We start from the raw sequence: 20091 nt of genomic DNA, 5'->3' as shown, positions 1-20091 counted from the left end.
AGTCGGGCTCCCTACCTCATTTCCCAGTCTTGGGCTTGGTCAATGGAGACTTGGTGCAGAATGGTTGTCCTGGTTTATCTCGTTCTTCGTCATTCGGATCGTACCCGCCTAGGTCATTTATGGTGTCTTCACCCACGCTGTCAAGTTCTAGGCTAAGTTTTCTCTTCTGATAGTTATCAAATCCCTCCCTCTTCGTTTTGTCTCTTCAAACAATATTTTTTACCATCTTAACTTGAAGAGAGAAAGAACTTTTAATTATCGAAAAAAAAAACAAAAAAAGAACTTTGATTTTTAAAGTATGGTTGCAATTTCATATCATATATCCTATTCATATATATTTTTATATATTGTATCATATGTGTATTTTTTTTTTTTGGAAGGTAAATATGTGTATTTATTTGTTTGATTATATTGTTCTTCAGTCTTTAAAAAATTTTCAAAGAGATATTAGAGAGAGAAATAGAATGAGAAAAAGAAAGAAAGGAGAGAGAAGGGATGAAAGAGAAAAAAAAAAAGAAGTAGCTTAGCGGGACAGACACGTAATTTCTGCTAAAGTAATCTGTCAAATACTTCGGTTAAAATATCATTTTCCATTAACATAATCTTAACACAGGAATAAAATCAAACCGAATCTCATCTCCTTTTAATGCGAAGCGTAAGAATTTGAAATCCCTCAAAGAACATGCCAGCTAGACAGATATAATGAATATTGCGTTGTGTATATCTTCGTCTTTATACGTCAAAATCCACAAATGGAGTCTAACTCAGTCATGCAATATTACAGCATGGCCTTGAAAGAATCTGAACCTACCTTGATTTCTAAGAATGGACGCAAAGAAAATATTGGACACGCCACATGGAGAGACAGACCTATTTTAGTTACACTTCTACCATGTTGCACGTGCATCCAAGGAATCATATATCTTAATCTGATCCATGCTACGTCAGTGTGATAAATCTTTTATTGTTTTGTGACCACGTGGTCTCCATTTTAGGCTTAGATTTTGGTCACATCATTTCTGGTATGGCATCAAGTTTTATCAATTATTAAAGTTTCATACTTGATCTTTTTTTGTATTCTAATTTTAAAAAAATTTATCTATAATTTTATTTAAGAAGTAAGGGCAAAAAAGATTTTTAATGTAAACTTGGGATAACTTTTTACTTTTTTTCAGTTTCATCATTCTGATTTTCTACATCCAAACAAATTATGCAAGTTGTCCACCGCCATGTTAGTCCAAAAATGAAAACCTGCACTCGTAAAGTAGTTCTGACATTCACTTGCAACTCATCCAATGACTGAAAATTTAAGTCTATAGGATCTCTCTCTATTGCTTATCAGTATGGGTGACCAGAGCCTAATTCAAGTGAAAATTGAATTCAATTCATAATCGGATCAGATTAAGTAATTTTATAAATGGGATTGGATTAATTTCTCAAATTTATCTTTTTTTAAATAGCCCAATTTTATTAACTTTTTTTTGCTTATGTCTCATCTTTCTTGAATAACTCAATATTATTATTTTTAACTATGGCCTAATAAAAGACTTAAAAGTTAGTAGGTCTTATAGGTTTAAAATTTAGTACCGGCTTAGGATTAAAAGTTGGTAAAACTTAATAATAATAAAAAAATAAAGGACATATAAATAGTGTGTATTTATGTATATGTTTTATAAATAAATTTGAACGAGATTGTCCCGGGCTTGGATGAGTTGGTAAGGGCTTGGCATTGGCTCTCACTTAGTCAGTGTTTGAACCTTGCTAGCCTCCATTATCACTCTTGACTTATTTGGTGTATCCTTGGGGCGAGCTTTGCATCCCCAGATTTGTAGCCCAGGGGGTGCCAAAAATTGAATGAGATTGGATTGAGTTTTTAAGATCCCAATTCATTAATTTATGGACTATGAATTCTTTATTTATCAATTCGTAATTGAATCATGAAGTTAAAAAATCAATTCAATCAGTATGGAACGGTTTCACTAATTTACGAATCAAATGAACTACCCTAATTTTCTGGTAGGATGCAAGAAAAAGTGAACGGGGAATAAAGTAGGAGATATGAAAAACATAGTGATAATTTGTGCATTTTAAACAGAGGTCCCAACACACCACAAGGTAAATGTAACATTACTCATGTAATACAGATGAAAAAACCCATGTGAGACATTTATATATAAAAAAAGAAGTAAAACACCCTTGCAACATATTCTATTAAGATTCAACATTACAACATCATTAAATTGAATATGAAATACGTTTAATCTTTGCCCTATCTTTAATTTAATGTGATGTGTCTTTGATGTAACATTATTATCCGGAATCACATCATCTTTGGAAATGTCCTTAAAATAGTGGCCAGAAGTAGAAGAAGGAAAAATAAAATTAAAAATTAAAAAAAAAAAAAGGAAAAAAGAAAAAAGAGGAGGCATAATTTTCTTTTGTATTTTTTTTTTTTTTTTTTTTGCATTTTTGTATTAAAGAATGAAGTTTCTCTAACCTCTCTATTGACCGACTGATAAAAGTCAATTACGTAAGTAGTGGATTGAACGGGCCATTCCTAGTCTCTTTGTCCGCATTCCCTTAAAAGCGAAATTGGTTTGTACTCTATAGTCTCTTTGTCCCATCCCTATCCGTTGCATTTATACATGGCTTAAACTTGAACGAAATCAAAGAACTTGTACTACCATTACTATAAATAAATAAAATGTATCCATGAAATGGCTTTATTACCCCCTTATAGTCCGCCTTTTTCAATCTTCACATGGAGGGTGAAGTTGGGCATTCAAGGCCCTCAAAAGTGTTGGGCATTTGGGCTACTCGGCCCACTCCCCGTTGACACTTTCCAAAGCCTTCTCTCTAGTCTCTATCTATATCAATATTATGTGTTCCAAAATAATCACACGCACGAGGTTCCACAGATCTTAACACACGCGTACAAAATCTATTGGTTAAAAAAAGAAGGGTCTTATTTTCACAAATATCCTCTTGACATGATAGAAAACTCACGTGTACCTGACCTTGTCCGATCAACACTCGCCCTTACAAGGGCATCGAAAATGTAAATACTCTTCTCGGCAGGAGTAGTGTGTGTCTCCAACGCCGTAGTCGCAAGGGCTAATCAACGGTCTGTGAATAATTAGTGTGTGTCTCTCTCTATATTTATACCCTTTCTACGTATATGTATCTATCATCTATGATTCCCAAAGATTCTCGCGAGAAGCAAAGTAGAATTGGATTCGTCGGCGTCTATATTTTGCTTCTTTGCTTGATTGTTCGGTAATGGATCTGCAACTAGGGTTTTAACTTCGGCTAGACCCTAGTTGCGAATATATCACATCATATTTTGACTCGAAAAATGAAGCAGAGAAGCCACCCTTTTCACACTACTAAGCTATTGAAGTATGTTTTGATCGGATTGATTGTAATGCTGGGATTGATTTGTCTGTACTATGGTTCTTCGTTCGCTCCTGGTCTGCCGAGAGCCGACGAGGCTTCTGCCGTAGACGACGGCACTGATCCTGTCATCGGCAGCTTCCTTTTGAAGCAGGACTATTTCCATGAAATCCCAGAAGATCAAGAGCTCAATCCTGAAGTCCGCAAGAGCATACCTGTATGTTATGAATTCAATGAATCACAACATTTATGTTAATTACTCCATAATTGCTTTACATTTCTAACAATGGTTTGTTGTTGTGTTGTTACAGATATGCGATATGCGATACTCAGAATTGATACCGTGTTTGGACAGAAATATGATATATCAATTGAAATTGAAGCCTAATTTGACTTTAATGGAGCACTACGAACGCCATTGTCCTCCTCTGGAACGGCGTTACAATTGCCTTATTCCGCCTCCAATTGGTTACAGGGTTAGTATCAATGTCACTTTTGCTTATTTTGTTTGCTGAGAAAATGTAAGAAGGATATGGAAGTTTAAAGATTCACTTTGAATTGCATTACTTGTGGCCCGAGAATTAAGATAATTGCTTTTCCTCAATTTTAATTGGAGAGCATGAAGTTTTAAATTTGATATATATATTTTTAATTTAATGTAGTTGTTGGAATGACAGATCCCTATCAAATGGCCAACTAGTAGGGATGAAGTGTGGAAGGCAAACATACCCCATACACATCTTGCACAGGAGAAATCAGATCAGAATTGGATGGTTGTAAGTGGGGACAAGATAAAGTTTCCTGGTGGTGGAACCCATTTTCATGATGGAGCTGATAAGTACATAACCTCTCTTGCAGGGGTATGTATTGTTGACTTTAAATCCTATATCCTACATTTAACACCATGTTGATCTTGTTGTTTTCATTCACTAACTGTTCAACTATAATACTCATATAGATGCTTAAGTTTCCTGGTGATAAACTCAATAATGCTGGAAACATCCGGAATGTTCTGGATGTGGGTTGTGGTGTTGCAAGTTTTGGGGCATATCTTCTTCCTCTCAACATTATAGCTATGTCGATTGCACCTAATGATGTGCATGAAAATCAGATTCAGTTTGCACTAGAAAGGGGGATTCCGTCCACTTTAGGTGTCCTGGGGACCAAAAGACTGCCTTACCCAAGTAGATCATTTGAATTGGCTCATTGTTCCCGTTGTAGGATCGATTGGCTTCAGAGAGATGGGATTCTTTTGTTAGAATTGGACAGATTACTTAGACCAGGAGGCTATTTTGTGTACTCTTCCCCTGAAGCCTATTCGCAAGACGCAGCAAATCGGAGGATTTGGAGTGCTATGTATGATCTTCTGAGAAGAATGTGTTGGAGAGTTGTTTCAAGGAGAGACCAAACTGTTATATGGGCTAAGTCACTGAGTAATAGCTGTTACTTGAAGAGAATTCCTGGGACGCACCCACCATTGTGCAATTCTGATGATGATCCGGATGCAACTTGGAATGTGCCCATGAAGGCATGCATCACCCCGTACTCTGCAAGTAAGTGGCATTGGCCATACTGCAAAATAATTTATATTGATAATTTCAACAATTTTTTTGTGCACTGATCTTTTTGATGGATGGTAGATTTGTTTTCTTTGTTCTCTTATTACGGGGGCTTTAAAATGATTTCAGTTATCACACTTTGCCAATAATTGAATCTTTTACTTTTTGCTAATATGATGAGCACAATCAACACTCTGAGCATTAGATTGCAATGACTTTCTTTACCATCCCCTTCTGATGAGTAAGGGAACTGGGATTTAAGGTTGTATTGTTTGTAAGGACTTCTTGTGCCCTCATGCCTCCCAAAACTTGGAACAATATTTTCTTGTAAATCTACTTGTTGCTTCCAAGCAATATAAAATAAGATGAACATGTTAACAACACTTTGAAAGATTTGTAAACCCCCTAAAAATTTAAGGTCTGTGCTCCCCCTGAATTTTTTAAGAAAAATTGGTGTGAGATTGTCCCCAGCGATCGTCCATGGATTTGAGTTTAAGTGAACACCGTACAGTCTGACTTGTGAAAGGTTAAAACTGAATATATGAAGTCAATCAACAATTTTCATCAGTGTGGAGTAGATATAACAAAAGCAATAGTATGAATTTCTATAATAATTTTTTGTGAGAGTTTCCTGTGGGTGAAGTTTTAAATCATTTGGTAATTGTCTGGCTTTAGATTGGCAGTGCAATCTGCAATTTTTGCTTTCGCTTGAAAATGTCAAATTTAAAAAATGTCATTGCAGCTTTACAGATTTTATACGAGGTCTAGGTGGTGGGTGGCGATGCATGCTTTAGGAGCAATTTCACCACTGCTATCACTGAAACCAATATGTAAAAAAGAGAAAAGATATTATTTATATACTGGTGAACTAAAAAATTTAGTCATTGATAAAGAAGTTTGACTTTAGACAATGACCTCATGGTCTTACTTCTTTTAAGATACTAAATTGAAATGTTGAAGACTTGAAGCAAGTCAGGTTGTGCTGATTTGTGCTGTCTCTCTCTGGTTATTTATTTATTTATTTATTTATTTTTTCATTACAGACAATTCATGACTTGAAAATGTCATAATCTCTTGTTTTCCTTTGTGTTTGTTACAATCTAACATGTGATTATTTTAGTTGTTTTTCTATCATTACACAAAATAAAAAACTCTACTAAGCTAGATAGATTGGCAAAATGAGTAATCTCTGATGGATTGTCTGACATTTTTTAAGTTGTATCTGGTGGGTGATTTACTAATTCACTCTCAAAAGTATAAATCATCACAATTTTCTTCGTTGTACTTTGGATGGTTTGAGGGTTGTTTGGAACGTCTAATACTTAAGAAGTGTTGGACACAGGTAGAGAATCCAATTTGAATGGCCTCAACTTCGTCTAACTAATACCTCATCAGAAGTGCCTCAACATCTCTAGTTCCAAAGATTCTGATTATACTCCTATCTTGGTAGTGTCAGTAACAGTTTTTCACACCTAGTTGGCATTGATTTTCGTCTTCATCGTCACCGTCTTCCTCGTTATTCTTTCTCGATTTTACCGGCTTTCTACTACTTCAATGACACAGGGATGCACAAAGAGAAAGGAAGTGGACTGGAACCTTGGCCGCAAAGGCTTACACTGGCTCCCCCTCGACTTAAAGAAATTGGAGTCAGTCCAGATGAATTTCAAAAGGACACTGTAAGTTTCTGGAGTGACTAGAAGACACAGCATGGTGCAGCTGTTTATCTTCATTTTTTTCTTTTTTTCCTCACTTTTTTGGTGTAAACTCACCTTCTAATCACTAAGAGATTCATATATTGCAGAGCATATGGCATTATAGAGTTATTGAGTACTGGAAGCAGATGAAATCTGTAATACAGAAGAACTCCTTCAGAAATGTCATGGATATGAACTCAAACCTTGGTGGATTTGCCGCTGCCCTTAATGACAAAGATGTATGGGTGATGAATGTTGCTCCCATCAATATGTCCTCCAAATTGAATATTATTTATGACAGAGGCTTCATTGGAACAGTTCATGACTGGTATATATTTTTAATCTGTACATGACTTCATGTCTCTCTCTATTATTAATTTGGATCCGAATTATCGATTATCAACTTACCATATATTACAGTTTCTTATTCAATCGACTTGTAAATATTGCTGGATATTCAGAGGCATTAGGTGTCTTAAGTTTTATATTTTAGAGGCTACAGGATGCCTAAACAAAAAGTTCCTTTCCCATCCATTTCTTTGGAAAATTATTTGCCAGTCATCATTAGAGAATCAAGATGAGTCCCCTAAATTGGCTGTATTGAATCCTATAAAGTATGTATACAATAATTTTTTTTCCAAGCGACTCTTCAAAAGAACCAATTTAACACTTGTTTGTCCCAACATCTTGAACATTCCTTGTTTTTGTTTGAAGGAACTATCTGCGTTTCATCTTTTCTTACTTTTCTGCGAGTGTTGTATTTGATATCTTTAAGCTCTAAGTTATGCCATTTTACTTTTTAAGTTGTCAATAATCTGTTGAGTTAAGCTCTAAAAAGGATTTGTTCCTAATGTAATTACAGGTGTGAATCATTTTCTACATACCCACGCACCTATGATTTGCTTCATGCTTGGGCAATTTTTTCAGAGATTAAGGAGCGTGGCTGTAGCACAGAGGATCTACTGATTGAAATGGATCGTGTGCTACGGCCAAATGGGTTTGTAATCATAAGAGACAACCCAGCTGTAATAAACCATATACGGAAATTGCTAACTGCATTAAGATGGGATGGATGGTCATTGGAAGTAGAACCAAGAATTGATGCGCTCTCCTTGAGTGAGGAAAGAGTTTTATTTGCAAGAAAGAAGTTATGGGAGGAAGGTTTTGCCAAGGTGTGAAGCTGCTTTCCTGGTCAGGTACTTTCTTGACCTGTTATATCTCTTCTTGTAGCTCTTTGTGATCATGATGTTCATGATCCCATGCTTATTTGTATGTTTACAGCTTAACCCCATGCAGCTAAGACATTCCTTTTGTTTTTTCCCTGTTAATCATGCCGAGAACGAGTATATCAACAAATAGTTTGATAGTTCTATTTTAATTATATATTTTATTTTATGTTTTATCAGGGCTTGACAGTGCTTTCCTAATTTCTATGCTATTGCAGACCAGTACTTTTTCTCTGTGCTTTTGAAATGAAGATGGGAATACAGCAGATTGATGGGCAATTTTTTTCTTTTTCTTTTGTGAAATATGTAGCCGTGTAGAGAAACATCTGTGAACAACAACAACTGAAGCAAAGCAGCAAGGCTTTCCATGCATATTGGGGGGATTTTTGTATTTATTTTGATAAACTTCCTAGAAACTAATTTTGATTTTAGAGTAAAATCATTAGATATGGTTGGTTCTGCTGTGTCTTATCATGGACTTTTTTGTGCATTGTTTGTATGACTTGACTAACACATGAATTTCAAATTTTCATTTAATAGATATGGCAAGAAGGTTATCATTTCTAATATGCAGGACCACATAAACTGCTCCTTTTGCTTCTGTTATGACATAGCAATGGTTTCGAATGACCGGTGATTAATATGCATAGCTGTTCCATTCTTCGAGTCTATGACCTGTTTAAAACATGGACAAAATCTAGTGAATTTGAAACATTGATCATATGCTAAGCACGGGAAAAAAGAGAAAAAGTGGTTTTGGAGAGACACTAATGTTGTGATTAGGATCACTTAATCGGTACCTTGAATTAGAAATTAAAATCAATTTAGTTTAAAAATTTAACAAAAAAATTGCAATTTTAAATTTAAACTATTAGGCTAAATAAATGAAAAACTCTCTTGCGACTCATCTTTTTATTGTTTATTTTATTTTATTTTGACCTGAAATAACCCCCTTTTTATTTTTTTGATTTACTAGAGGCGATTTTAACGGTAGTTATCATTCTACTGTCAACCTACCCCTCCCCTTTCGTCTTCCAAGCATTATATTCCTTTAGAATTGATTTGGTTTACTCCTATTTTGTTTTAGGTGCTAGGTGGTGTTTCGAGTATTCTGTAAGTTGTAACGTTATCAAAACAATATGATCCTATTCAAAGAGAGAGTACCAAATAGGATCATATATATATATATATATATATATATATATATATGTATTATTTTTTAAACTCAGAAACAATAATTCTTGGAAAATATTCAATAAAAAAAATGTTTTTTTTATGTTAAATAACCTGATGGAGTCTTTTATCTTTCTGTACTTCTAAATGCTTCTCAAGTCTCAACAAGAATATTTATAAATTTATTTCTTGTCAGATGGGCTTCTCAACAAAAATATTAAATCGAGTAAACAATTCTAAAAAGAAAAAAATATTAAATGGATCAGTTTAATTCAAATTCTTAGACAAAAAGAAGAATTTCACTATTAATATATTTTTTCTACACGTAGAAATATATTAATATATTACAAAAACATCTTAACATTAATTTTTATTAAATTAGTCCACCAACTAATAAACTATTCATCTTTGTATTTCACTTTATTTAAGTCTTTAATTTTTGGGGCATACGCAAATTAGACATAAGATAACAAAACTGAGTAAGTAGTTAAAATATAAACGCTCGACACGTGAAACCATATAACACATGCGTGTGTTCCCGCTAATTCCGTTTCATTCCAATCTGAGTTTATAAAAGTAAAACAGGACACTCTTTCGCCGATTCACTCTCTTTGTATTTACCCTCAGAAATTCAGATAACATAAACAAGAGAGCTGTAAAGATCTTCAATTCATCTATCGTCAAAGGTAACCCCTAAACTAGTCCTTCTAGATTCTTGATTCTTGATTCCTGAATCGCATATATATATATATAATGCATGTATTTATGTATTGAATCTATTGATCATACTGTCATTGTCATTGTACGAGGATTTTCTGAATAATTTGAAGATTAAAATTCCGATTGCAAGATATCATATGAGAAGAATCTGGAAATCAAGATCTTGTATTAATTTCCTCTTTTATATCTTGCTGCGCTTTGTTCTTCAATTCTCTATGCGCCATTTTCTTTTCCTTATATATATATATATATATATGTTAATTGGAATATTGATCTTTCTCAGCATTGATTTTCTTTTTGATTCCGATGTCCTTTTGAATAATGTGACATCACTTCGTGATATTTTGGGCGAATTTTTAGTATAATTTTTGTGGTTGATTGTATTAAGGGATGAATGAGGGTACATTTGTTGTATCACTCGATATTAGTGATTAGGTGATGTTATACTTGGCACATGAGTTTGTCACCTACTGGAATATAATGATTGATACCTCCTCCATCTTCATGTTTGTCAGATGATGGATTCAGCAGCGGTGGATGCATTGACTAATGGTGTCAAAGATCATCTCTCACCCCAATCGAATGGTGCCCCAGAACAAGTTCCACATAAGCAACCATTCATAATTGGTAAGGCCATTTCGCATTCAACTATTTTGAAGTGATTACATCATCATAATTATTCTTCTTTGTGAGTTCACTATCTGAATGTTTAGCGAAGAGAAATGAGATTGCAGTGGAAAATTTTATTTGCAGGAAAAAAAAAAACTGTATATTTAGTTTAGTGTATTTGAAAAGACAGATGACTAAGATATGGTGAATTCAGGAGGGAAAGGATGGTATTTTGTAGGGTGACAAATTTGGGTTTCATTGGGGTTGGTTGCTCAAAAACAATGCTTTTGAAGATTATTTGATCTTGTCACACCATGGTTGTTGAATCTTATTGAAACTAGTTGAATTTACAAGGTTCGAACCTGCTCCAAGTTGTGATTTGTGGTCAGAAAAAAATAGATTTTCAACTAAGAGACAATCCTGGTAGTTTCTCCGAAAATTGTAATATATATTTGTATTCCTAATGTGAGAAATTAAATTTTGTTTGGTTTATTCCATGAATTTCCCTTTTCTACTCGGATTTTTTTTTTTTTTTTTGGGGGGGATTATTTGATCAATGTGCTTGTGGTTTGATTGATTGGTGAAGCATGTAATTTTACTTTGGGCTGGTTAATTCTCATTATATCATCATTAGTGTCCTTTAATTTAGACATTGGTAATTTTACTTTGGGCTGCTCCAAGTAGCTCTTTACTATATGTGGAGTGCCTTAATTCCAGTTGTCTATAAATTCTGTATCCACTCTTACAGAACTAGCATATGTAGTTTATGACTTCGACTTAGAAGGATTGAATGGTTTCAGTTTTCCAACTTCACTTTAGCTAAGATGATGATACGGAATAGACAAAAAAGATTTCAAAGCAGGATTTACTTTTGCTGGAGTTAGATGCAGCATATTTGAAAATTAAAATCAAGGAATAGGTTACAGTGATCCGTCTAAATATAGGAATTCTTATGATAACACATAGGTCAAATAATAACTTTAGGAGGGAATGAGAAAAAACTAGTTGACTTTTATCCAACTCATTTGCTTGTGATGATTTTTTAATTTATTTTGGTATTGCTATAATTAGTTCCCTGTAATTTTTTTTTTGGATATCCATCTTTTTTTCATTAAATTGGGGGATATGTTAAAAGGAATGGTTGCACTTTTTTGAACTTAGGTGTTGCTGGTGGGACTGCATCTGGCAAAACAACTGTTTGCAATATGATTATTTTGCAGCTCCGTGATCAACGGGTTGTTCTTGTCAATCAAGTATTTCCTTGTCTCTCTTTTATCTGTTAGTAACACTAAAATCAGTACTAACTTCTTATATGAGCTCGGGAGTGGGAAAAGGCATGCTACACTCACTATTGCAGTGCTTTTATGAATTTGATTGGTGGATTTTTTGGTAACTGCCTAAATATACGATACTTCAAAAGCGAATTGGTACCACTTCCAGTATAACTTCAGTGGATTAAGATTTACGGGGAAAAAACTTAAGTGGATTATGACTGCAATATAGGTATCTAGAATCCCATTTCATCCAAGCTGCTCTAATTAAATGGGAAACATTTTACTTTTAGTGCCTAAAGTGGCATGTGGGCCCTTGTTGTCAATTTTTTGGTGTGCAAGGTCTCTATAGTAGTATGGTAAAAAAATCGCCTTTTACGCTCAATGTGATCTCCTTTTAACCAAATCACAGCACACTAATTGCATCAGAAAATTAAGCTCCACTATAATTTTGGTACACTGCAGATTTGGCTTCCTAAGTCCCTGATAAGGCCAGCAGCTTCACAGGATTCTACAAACCAACTGTTCCAGTAAGAGAAGATAAATGTCTATTTTCTTGGGTTTTCAAGGAAAAGATGCTTCCCAATCTAATAATGGTATTTGATTGGAGACACTCATAAAATTTGAGCTTGCCGGAACAGTGAGTTTCTTCCTCTGTTTCATCTGGATCTAAGAAATCAAATTTTCTATTGACTCTCTCATTTTTCTCCTCCAATTAACCTAAGTTATGGTGAAGAAAGCAATTCCCCACAACTACATCATTTTCGAATGAAATATTGACAGCCCTCCATAGGATAAATCTATAACATAATGGTACTTTATGTGCTTATAAACTTCTCATCCGCTAAACAACTACCATTATCTTGATTATCATCGTCATTTGGACCTCATCATAAATCAAGTTAAGCATTACCTCTACAGTTATGAACTATATATATAAATATAGGAGGAAAAAAATATATCTAATGGGGCTTAGTGCTTGAATATCAGTTCCAGTGGAATCTGTCAACCAAATATTTTTTGCATTTGAATATTGGACAAGAACATGAAAGGAAAAAAAGACAAAATAAATTTGAAATGTATGAAGAAAATCGTGAAAATTAGAAACTTCTTGCTTGTGCTTCTCATCACATCTAGTCCCTTACCATCAAATGTGTAATTTTTTATCTTTTCAGCTGTCAATTCATTCATAAAATGCATGAATTCGTTCTTAGTTTGTATATTAAGATCATCTTGGTCACTTGATGCATTGATTAGAATTTCGTGATTCTCACGTAATCTTTGTAGGATTCGTTTTATCACTCGTTGAGTGATGAGCAATTGGAAAAAGTCCACGAGTACAACTTTGATCATCCAGGTAAATGTCTTTTGTGGAGTCTTTAATCTATAATATAATGGCATGATCTGCATAGAATTCAGATATCATCTGATGCACTTATTGGGTTATAGACATCTACATCTTTTTCGAATTTGACAGTTCATGTTATGAACGTTTTCCAGATGCCTTCAATACAGAGCTTTTGCGTTTATGCATGGAAAAATTAAAACATGGAGAGCCAGTTAACATCCCAAATTATGATTTTATGAGCCACAAGAGCACTGAACAAGCACGCAAGGTACAATCATTCATTTGTTCAAGTTGGATTCCGTAAGTGTAGGAGATTCGGCAGATGTTTGGACTTTTGAGATGATCCTTATTTGAGCTTGAGGAATAATAATTTCAAAGCTCTAGTAGGGTCACAATTTTAATCAAGCATTTTGTCACTGACCTGAACTATGAAGCCACATTGCTGATTATATATAGTACCTTTTTTTACGTTTTCATGCAAATCATTTGAGAATTAAAATGGAAACAGAGTCAGGAATGATGATTGAAACAGTAGTAATCTTTGACGTGTAACAATGCAATTGAACCTCATTTCTTTGATTTATAAATTTTTCCTTCTGTCACTGCAACATCTCCGTCTTTTGATGATTTTATAGAAGTTCCAAAGGAAACAAATGATTGTTTCTTTTAATCTAATGTAGGTTAACCCCTCAGATGTCATCATTGTAGAAGGAATTCTAGTTCTTCATGATCCTCGAGTCCGTGATCTCATGAACATGAAGATCTTTGTTGATACAGGTTATTTATCTTGACCCTTCGTGTTTTTAGTGTGATTGATCTTTTATATCCATGCATCAGATTTGTATTCATTTTTGTCAGTCACATAAAAGTTAGATAAAAAAAAAATTCATGTTCAGTTGTAAATATATTTAAAGCTCAGAAATATGTTTTAGGAGGATGTTGACTTGGTTTGACCATGTCTTTTGGCATGGTGTGAAAAAACATTAGTCTGGTAGATATAATTTTTTTTCTTTGTTTTTTCTTAATTAGTCGTGACATACTCATTTTATGTGATCCTTTTGTCAACTAATGCTTTTATTGCTATTTTCTGAAGGTCAAGAAGTGCTATAAATCCAAAGTAAACCAATAAGTTCATGAAGTATGGTGGAATAGTAATTCTATAGTATGAATGCTGGTTTCAAAATTGATTGTGTTCCGGTCAAAGTTGAAATGAAGTTGCGGAACTTCAATCTTCTCCTTGAAATACTGGACCTCAAAATTTAAAAATTGAAACAAGTCATAAAAGAATAATCGGAATGTGAAAAAAGTGTCTGCACACAGATGTGACAGACTCAAATCAAAGCAACTTACTAAGATTCACTCAAGAAATTTTCATACAGTGGCATTCCATTCTTATTTCATATCATCGAGATCCACTCCAAATGGGTACTCGACAAGAGTAGGTCGGCTGGACCATAAAGAAAATTTTCAAATACAATGTACAAAGGTACTCGTGATGGTAGTGGCATACAAATTATGAAACAGAACATTGAAACCAAACAAGTTGACTTCAATTTAGGATTTTGTACATGACAGTAATATTTCAAAAACAGAATACTGCAATCGTGGTTAGAAGGGGGAACTCATTTCCCCCTTGCCAGATAACTCCATGAAGCAAAATCTAATACGTGTACTTTCTTGGAGTTTCTGCCTCCTGTTTACTTTTTCATGTAGGTAAAGATAATATTTGCGAGTCTCCATTGACAATATATTATATTAGCATGGATACGAGAGAGCAGGAGATTGTTCCCATATTAGTTTCTAAATCCTGCCTTTTCCTAGTGATCATACAATTATCTTGCTTTCGCACCCCACGCGTGCGTGCAGACACACAAATAAAAATAAAAAGGAATAACAATTCTTTAAATTTGAGTTTCAGAACGAAGAAAAATTTAGAAATTAGTCCACAATTAATCTATAACATAGTGTTAGAGAGTGATTCTTCAACCACAGGGAAAAGATGAAAAGAATTTTTGCTTCTGTATACTTAAAATTCCCTCTCGAATTACATAAAGCAGTATCTATAAGAAATAGCAATAGATTTTTTCCACCCTTTCTACCTTCCCCCCCTCTCTGTTTGTGGCTTCTTATTCTATTCACAGAGACCTGGGTAAATTTTTATGATAAGTAATGTAGAAAGGTGAGGGACTTTCCCCAGCATTTGGAAAAATAAAATCCAAGATGATGGCTTTTAAAGGACAATGTGATGGGAAGGAGAAGGCTCTTTTGGATTGAGGAAGGATGTTCAATATTTATTGTTTTCCCCCAGTTGTTTGTCATAAGTGGAACATATTTTGCTCCCCCTACGCTGTCCTTCTCTTTTCTTGTGGTTTATATTCTAGCCAAAAGTTAGTTTCCTGATTTGCAGGCTCAATTGCAATAATTTTGTCAAGTTTGGTCCCTTAAGCAATAACCATCATTACAATTCACCAGTGCAGATTCTGATTTGCGGCTTGCAAGAAGGATACAACGTGACACTGTTGAGAGGGGCAGAAACGTTCAAAATGTGCTTGATCAAGTCAGTTGACTTCTTAAATTTTATTATGCGCAAGTGTTTGTGGAGATTATTACTTTTTTTTTGACCATTTTTGCTGTTTTAGTCTCTCATAAGGAGATAACATGTGCATTATTTATTTGCAAATTAAGGAGTGAGCATTGCAATTCTTTTGTCGTGCTTTTACGAGTTACTCATGCATGTTGTATTGCTTATAAATGTATGACCTGGTGTTCCAATTGCAAAGCGATGTGAAAGGGCAAAACACAATTGCCTGCTAGTTGGGGCCTTTCCCCTTGATGCTAACCAGGTCAACCATATCTTTGATTCTAAAAATTATTGTGCTTATATTTCTTAAAGCTGAAGCATATAGGTGATTCCCGTTTCCCGCTCCTCATTGGATTTTGAAATGTATGAGATCTTATAATGCCTTTGAAGATAAAAGTTTCATCACACTGCTGTCTTCATACCTTTTGTTCGCCTTGGTAAATGTGGTTTTGTGCTGTAATAGTATACATGGCTGTTATCCATGAACCCTTTATACACAAATGGCTGCAATGGCTTAGCTGTTCTTCAAAACTATGTTCAGGCAGTGCACACCGAGATTGGCTGTTTGTAAGATACTCAGTGATTATGCGGCTCCTTTTTATTCATTTATTTATTCTTATGATATGTTAAAATTGGAAAAATGAGAACTAATAAAATTGGCTGCAATGGCTAGAGCTGCATGCTTTTACTGCTAAAACTTATAATACTTCACGTTATAGCCAGCTACATACCTAGTTTTGAAATGTCTGCAGTTAACGATGGTTGTTATACGTTTAGTAGATTCTCATCAGTCTATGCTTTAATTCTCTTTCTTTTAACAGTTTCTTACACCATTTTCACAATTTGATGATGCTGAAATTTTATGAAGTTCAACCAATATCTTTCTTTGGAACAAGAAACTTATTGCAAAACGTTGATTGAGATATTACTGTTTAAACTGTAACATTATCGTTCTATTTCATTATTATTTATTTATTTAGTTTCAAGTGTTTCTCATATTGTACTCTTCGTTGCAGTACGCTAAATATGTAAAGCCTAGTTTTGAGGAATTTATACTCCCTTCAAAGAAACATGCAGATATCATCATCCCTCGAGGAGCAGATAATGATGTTGCAATTGACTTGATAGTACAGCATATTCATACAAAGCTTGGCCAACATGATCTGTGTAAAATATATCCAAATGTTTTCGTTATCCATTCGACATTTCAGGTAACAATTTAACTCATATTTGATTGTGACTTGAGACTTGAGAGGCTTGCGACAGAGCCTTCTTTCCTGACCTGCAATTCCTGGAGTTTTTGAAGGATGAAACGATGAATTTTTAATTGGCATTTTCTTTTGTCCAGATACGTGGGATGCACACACTTATACGCGATGCGAAAACAGCAAATCATGACTTTGTTTTCTATGCAGACCGACTTATTCGCTTGGTATTATAGCTTCAAATAGAAAGAGATCTACTAATTATTAATTCACTTATTTTCTTGGCATGATTTAATGCATAGTGGTTTTGAATAAATGTTTTAGGTTGTGGAGCATGGTCTAGGTCATCTTCCTTTTACTGAAAAACAGATCATTACTCCGACAGGTAACTCTGCTAGTATCATTTCTCCTTGTTCCATTGGAGAAAGATACCACCATCTATGTTTCTCTGTATACAATAAAAGTTTACAAAGAAGGTGCCAGCTGGCCTACTAGTTAAATTTCTAGGTTGCAGTATTAAATTTGAGGGTTTTGAATCCTAAGTTCATTTACTTATTTTTTGTTGGGGGCTTCACGGGTATATGATGGCTTATTCCCAATGGGTTTTCGATTGTCACCTTCACTCTTCAGACCTGAAAAAATTAAATAGAAAATAGAAATGAAGTTAACAAGCATTATGGGTTTCTAATTAAATGTTCCCTCAAGACTTCTTTCCCCACATGTATCTTGGCATTTACTTGCAGTCTGTATTATAACACTGAATTTATGCAGATTCATTAATAAGCACTTCTGTTGGAATTGGCGGAATAATTTCTGCTGCCTTTTTTACTTGCTTGCAGGATCTGTATATACTGGAGTGGTTTTCTGCAAAAGGTTGTGTGGAGTCTCAGTCATTAGAAGGTATTCATTTTAGTAACCCATTGATTTGTGAGTGAAAATAACTCGTATCCAATGATTTCGTGTGTTAAACCTTTCGTGGGTTAAAGTCAGAAGTATATCTGCGTGTGTTTGTTGCCAGTCACATTACACACTAGGACTACGTAACATAATCAGTAAAAAAAAAAGATGAACAACTTAAAAGATTTTTACTCCACTAGATTGTCGATTGTCCTCCATAAAATGGGGTGTCCAAATTCTCATTTTAATTTCGATCTAGAGAGCAAATCAATATTCCTCATGCCAAAGTGAGCTTTGATGTTATGAAGGAAAGAATAAAAATATTTAAAGTTAAATGAAACATGAGATATATGAACAATGATGTTCGTGCATAAAAAATTGTTCTATAAATAGCAAAGAATTGGATTTTAATTACTTTGTATTTTAACAAGCATCTTTCAGATCTGATAATGTTTCTCTTGAAAGATCACCGCAAAAACATAATCCTTGTACAATCGAGGGAAACTACCATACTATTCTGTAGTACAGAAGCATCAATGTCTTGTCATTGCAAAAGGCGTACTATCCTTGTTTCATGGAGGAGAACTTAGTCATATAGCAGTTGTTAGTCTTTTCAAAAATGCAATAAATAAAAGTTTGTGAATATTTTAATTGGTAATGCTTTTTATCTGCACTCTTGAAGAGAGCAGAGAGCAGTAGTGAAAAACATTTGTTTTGACAGGAGAGTGCCTTGTCCCATGAGTTGAAGCCATCCCGTCTTACATAAGAAATAATTTTGTTGTTTCTTCTATTGTTGTATGTAACTACTTATTTCAAGTTAGTCTGAGTGGAACAAGTGAATGAATACTTGCACCTCAAATTTCCTGACAGTGGAGAAAGCATGGAGAATGCATTAAGAGCGTGTTGTAAAGGAATCAAGATTGGTAAAATTCTCATCCATGGAGAGGGTTACAGTGGTCGGCAGGTTCGTGGAAATTACTAAAAAGTCCCACATGCCTCTCTCTCTCTCACTCTTTCTCTCTCATAATTCGTCATTGGTACAACATTGCCGCAGTTAATCTATGAGAAGCTGCCAGCAGACATTTCAAGCCGCCAAGTGTTATTGCTTGACCCTGTTCTGGCTTCAGGTTTGTAAGTCTCGAGCCTAGCATACTTGTTCCAAATGTATGCTCTATAACCTTTTCATTGCCAGGAAATTCTGCCATCAAAGCTATATCTTTGCTGCGCAGCAAGGGTGTACCAGAATCTAACATCATCTTCCTTAACCTCATTGCAGTGAGTCAGACGTTTTACCTTTGGTCAAGATTACAATTTATCGAGAAATTGTGATTCTTTTCCTTCTAAAATTCTGAATTATGATGCAGGCTCCTGAAGGAATACGTGCTGTTTGTAAGAAATTTCCACTGCTGAAAATTGTAACATCAGAGATTGATTTGTCACTAAACAAGGATTTACATGTGATCCCTGGTATGGGGGAATTTGCGGATCGCTATTTTGGAACTGATGATACTACTCCCTTGACGCGCCAGCATAGCAAAGAATTGTGAACTTTAAAGATGCTTAATTTTTTCCTTCTTTTTTTTTTTTTTTTTTTTACCAACAATTCTTTGCTTTATTTATTTGTTGAGGATGAATAAGCTCTGTTCAACATAGAATCTCTGTGGTTCTTCACCTTAACTAACAAACGATGGTTTTTTAGGGGAAAATTTTGGAGGCAATAATATTGGATGTTTCAAATTGAGAAGAAAATGAAGGATTTTCTTAAGAACCTTTATGGTTTTAACAGTCATGCCAGCCAGATCATGTTGATTGGCAAATAAGATGGTAGTTTTTTTTTGTTTTTTTAATTTTATTTATTTATATATATATACTATCAACTTTCCAAAACCTACTAATGCAAGCTACACCATATCTCTATACTCGCCAGTATCACCTTTAGCCACACATCAATTCTTTGTCTTGCAACGCATCAAATAAATGATTAGAGTCACCAACGGGCAGTAACCTAACCGGACTTCTTCCCTCTACCTTCTAAGGTGATGGGTTCTTAGAGGTGGCAATATTTGACATGATATGTTAACACGTCACGAGATAAGAGGGTTTAAATTTGGACTAATCGTGTTTGTGTTGTAATCGTGTTGATACAGATTGACTCGTAAATTAAACGTGTCGTATTTATGTTTGACTCTACTAAAACGATTATGACACGATTAACTAAACGTGTCGTATATCGTATTTAATAAAAATGACCCATTTAACTAAACGTGTAGAATAAATGTGACGTACTTATCAAAAATGACTTAAATTTTTTCGTATCATTTCGTATCGTGTTACACGTATAATAATCGTGTTCGTGTCAAAGGGTCTTGACACGATTTATACTCGTGTTTTGTTCATGTTGACACGAACACAATC

The 20091-nt window shown here is 34.5% G+C and overlaps 2 protein-coding genes across 2 annotated transcripts; both read left to right on the top strand.

Moving 5' to 3' along the window:
* Window positions 1-2999: 2999 nt before the first annotated feature.
* On the top strand, window positions 3000-8331 carry LOC132282919 (probable methyltransferase PMT9). Its single transcript, XM_059784751.1, has 8 exons — window positions 3000-3610; window positions 3705-3869; window positions 4071-4253; window positions 4352-4946; window positions 6516-6628; window positions 6754-6974; window positions 7509-7842; window positions 8091-8331. Exons 1-7 carry the CDS (start codon window positions 3356-3358, stop codon window positions 7822-7824), a joined length of 1848 nt encoding a protein of 615 aa, XP_059640734.1. The 5' UTR covers window positions 3000-3355; the 3' UTR covers window positions 7825-7842; window positions 8091-8331.
* A 3043-nt stretch (window positions 8332-11374) lies between these two features.
* On the top strand, window positions 11375-19415 carry LOC132284840 (uridine kinase-like protein 5). Its single transcript, XM_059786973.1, has 13 exons — window positions 11375-11627; window positions 12933-13002; window positions 13146-13261; window positions 13674-13770; window positions 15471-15550; window positions 16591-16785; window positions 16923-17006; window positions 17104-17164; window positions 17619-17679; window positions 18547-18640; window positions 18731-18803; window positions 18869-18951; window positions 19041-19415. Exons 1-13 carry the CDS (start codon window positions 11580-11582, stop codon window positions 19221-19223), a joined length of 1245 nt encoding a protein of 414 aa, XP_059642956.1. The 5' UTR covers window positions 11375-11579; the 3' UTR covers window positions 19224-19415.
* Window positions 19416-20091: the final 676 nt, after the last annotated feature.

This window comes from Cornus florida, unplaced genomic scaffold (assembly GCF_030987335.1).
Source record: "Cornus florida cultivar Cherokee Brave unplaced genomic scaffold, ASM3098733v1 CherokeeBrave_3.0.0_Hap2_Chr11, whole genome shotgun sequence".
NCBI lineage: Eukaryota > Viridiplantae > Streptophyta > Magnoliopsida > Cornales > Cornaceae > Cornus > Cornus florida.
Note: the sequence above shows the minus strand (reverse complement) of the source record. Positions and strands in the feature narration are given on the sequence as shown.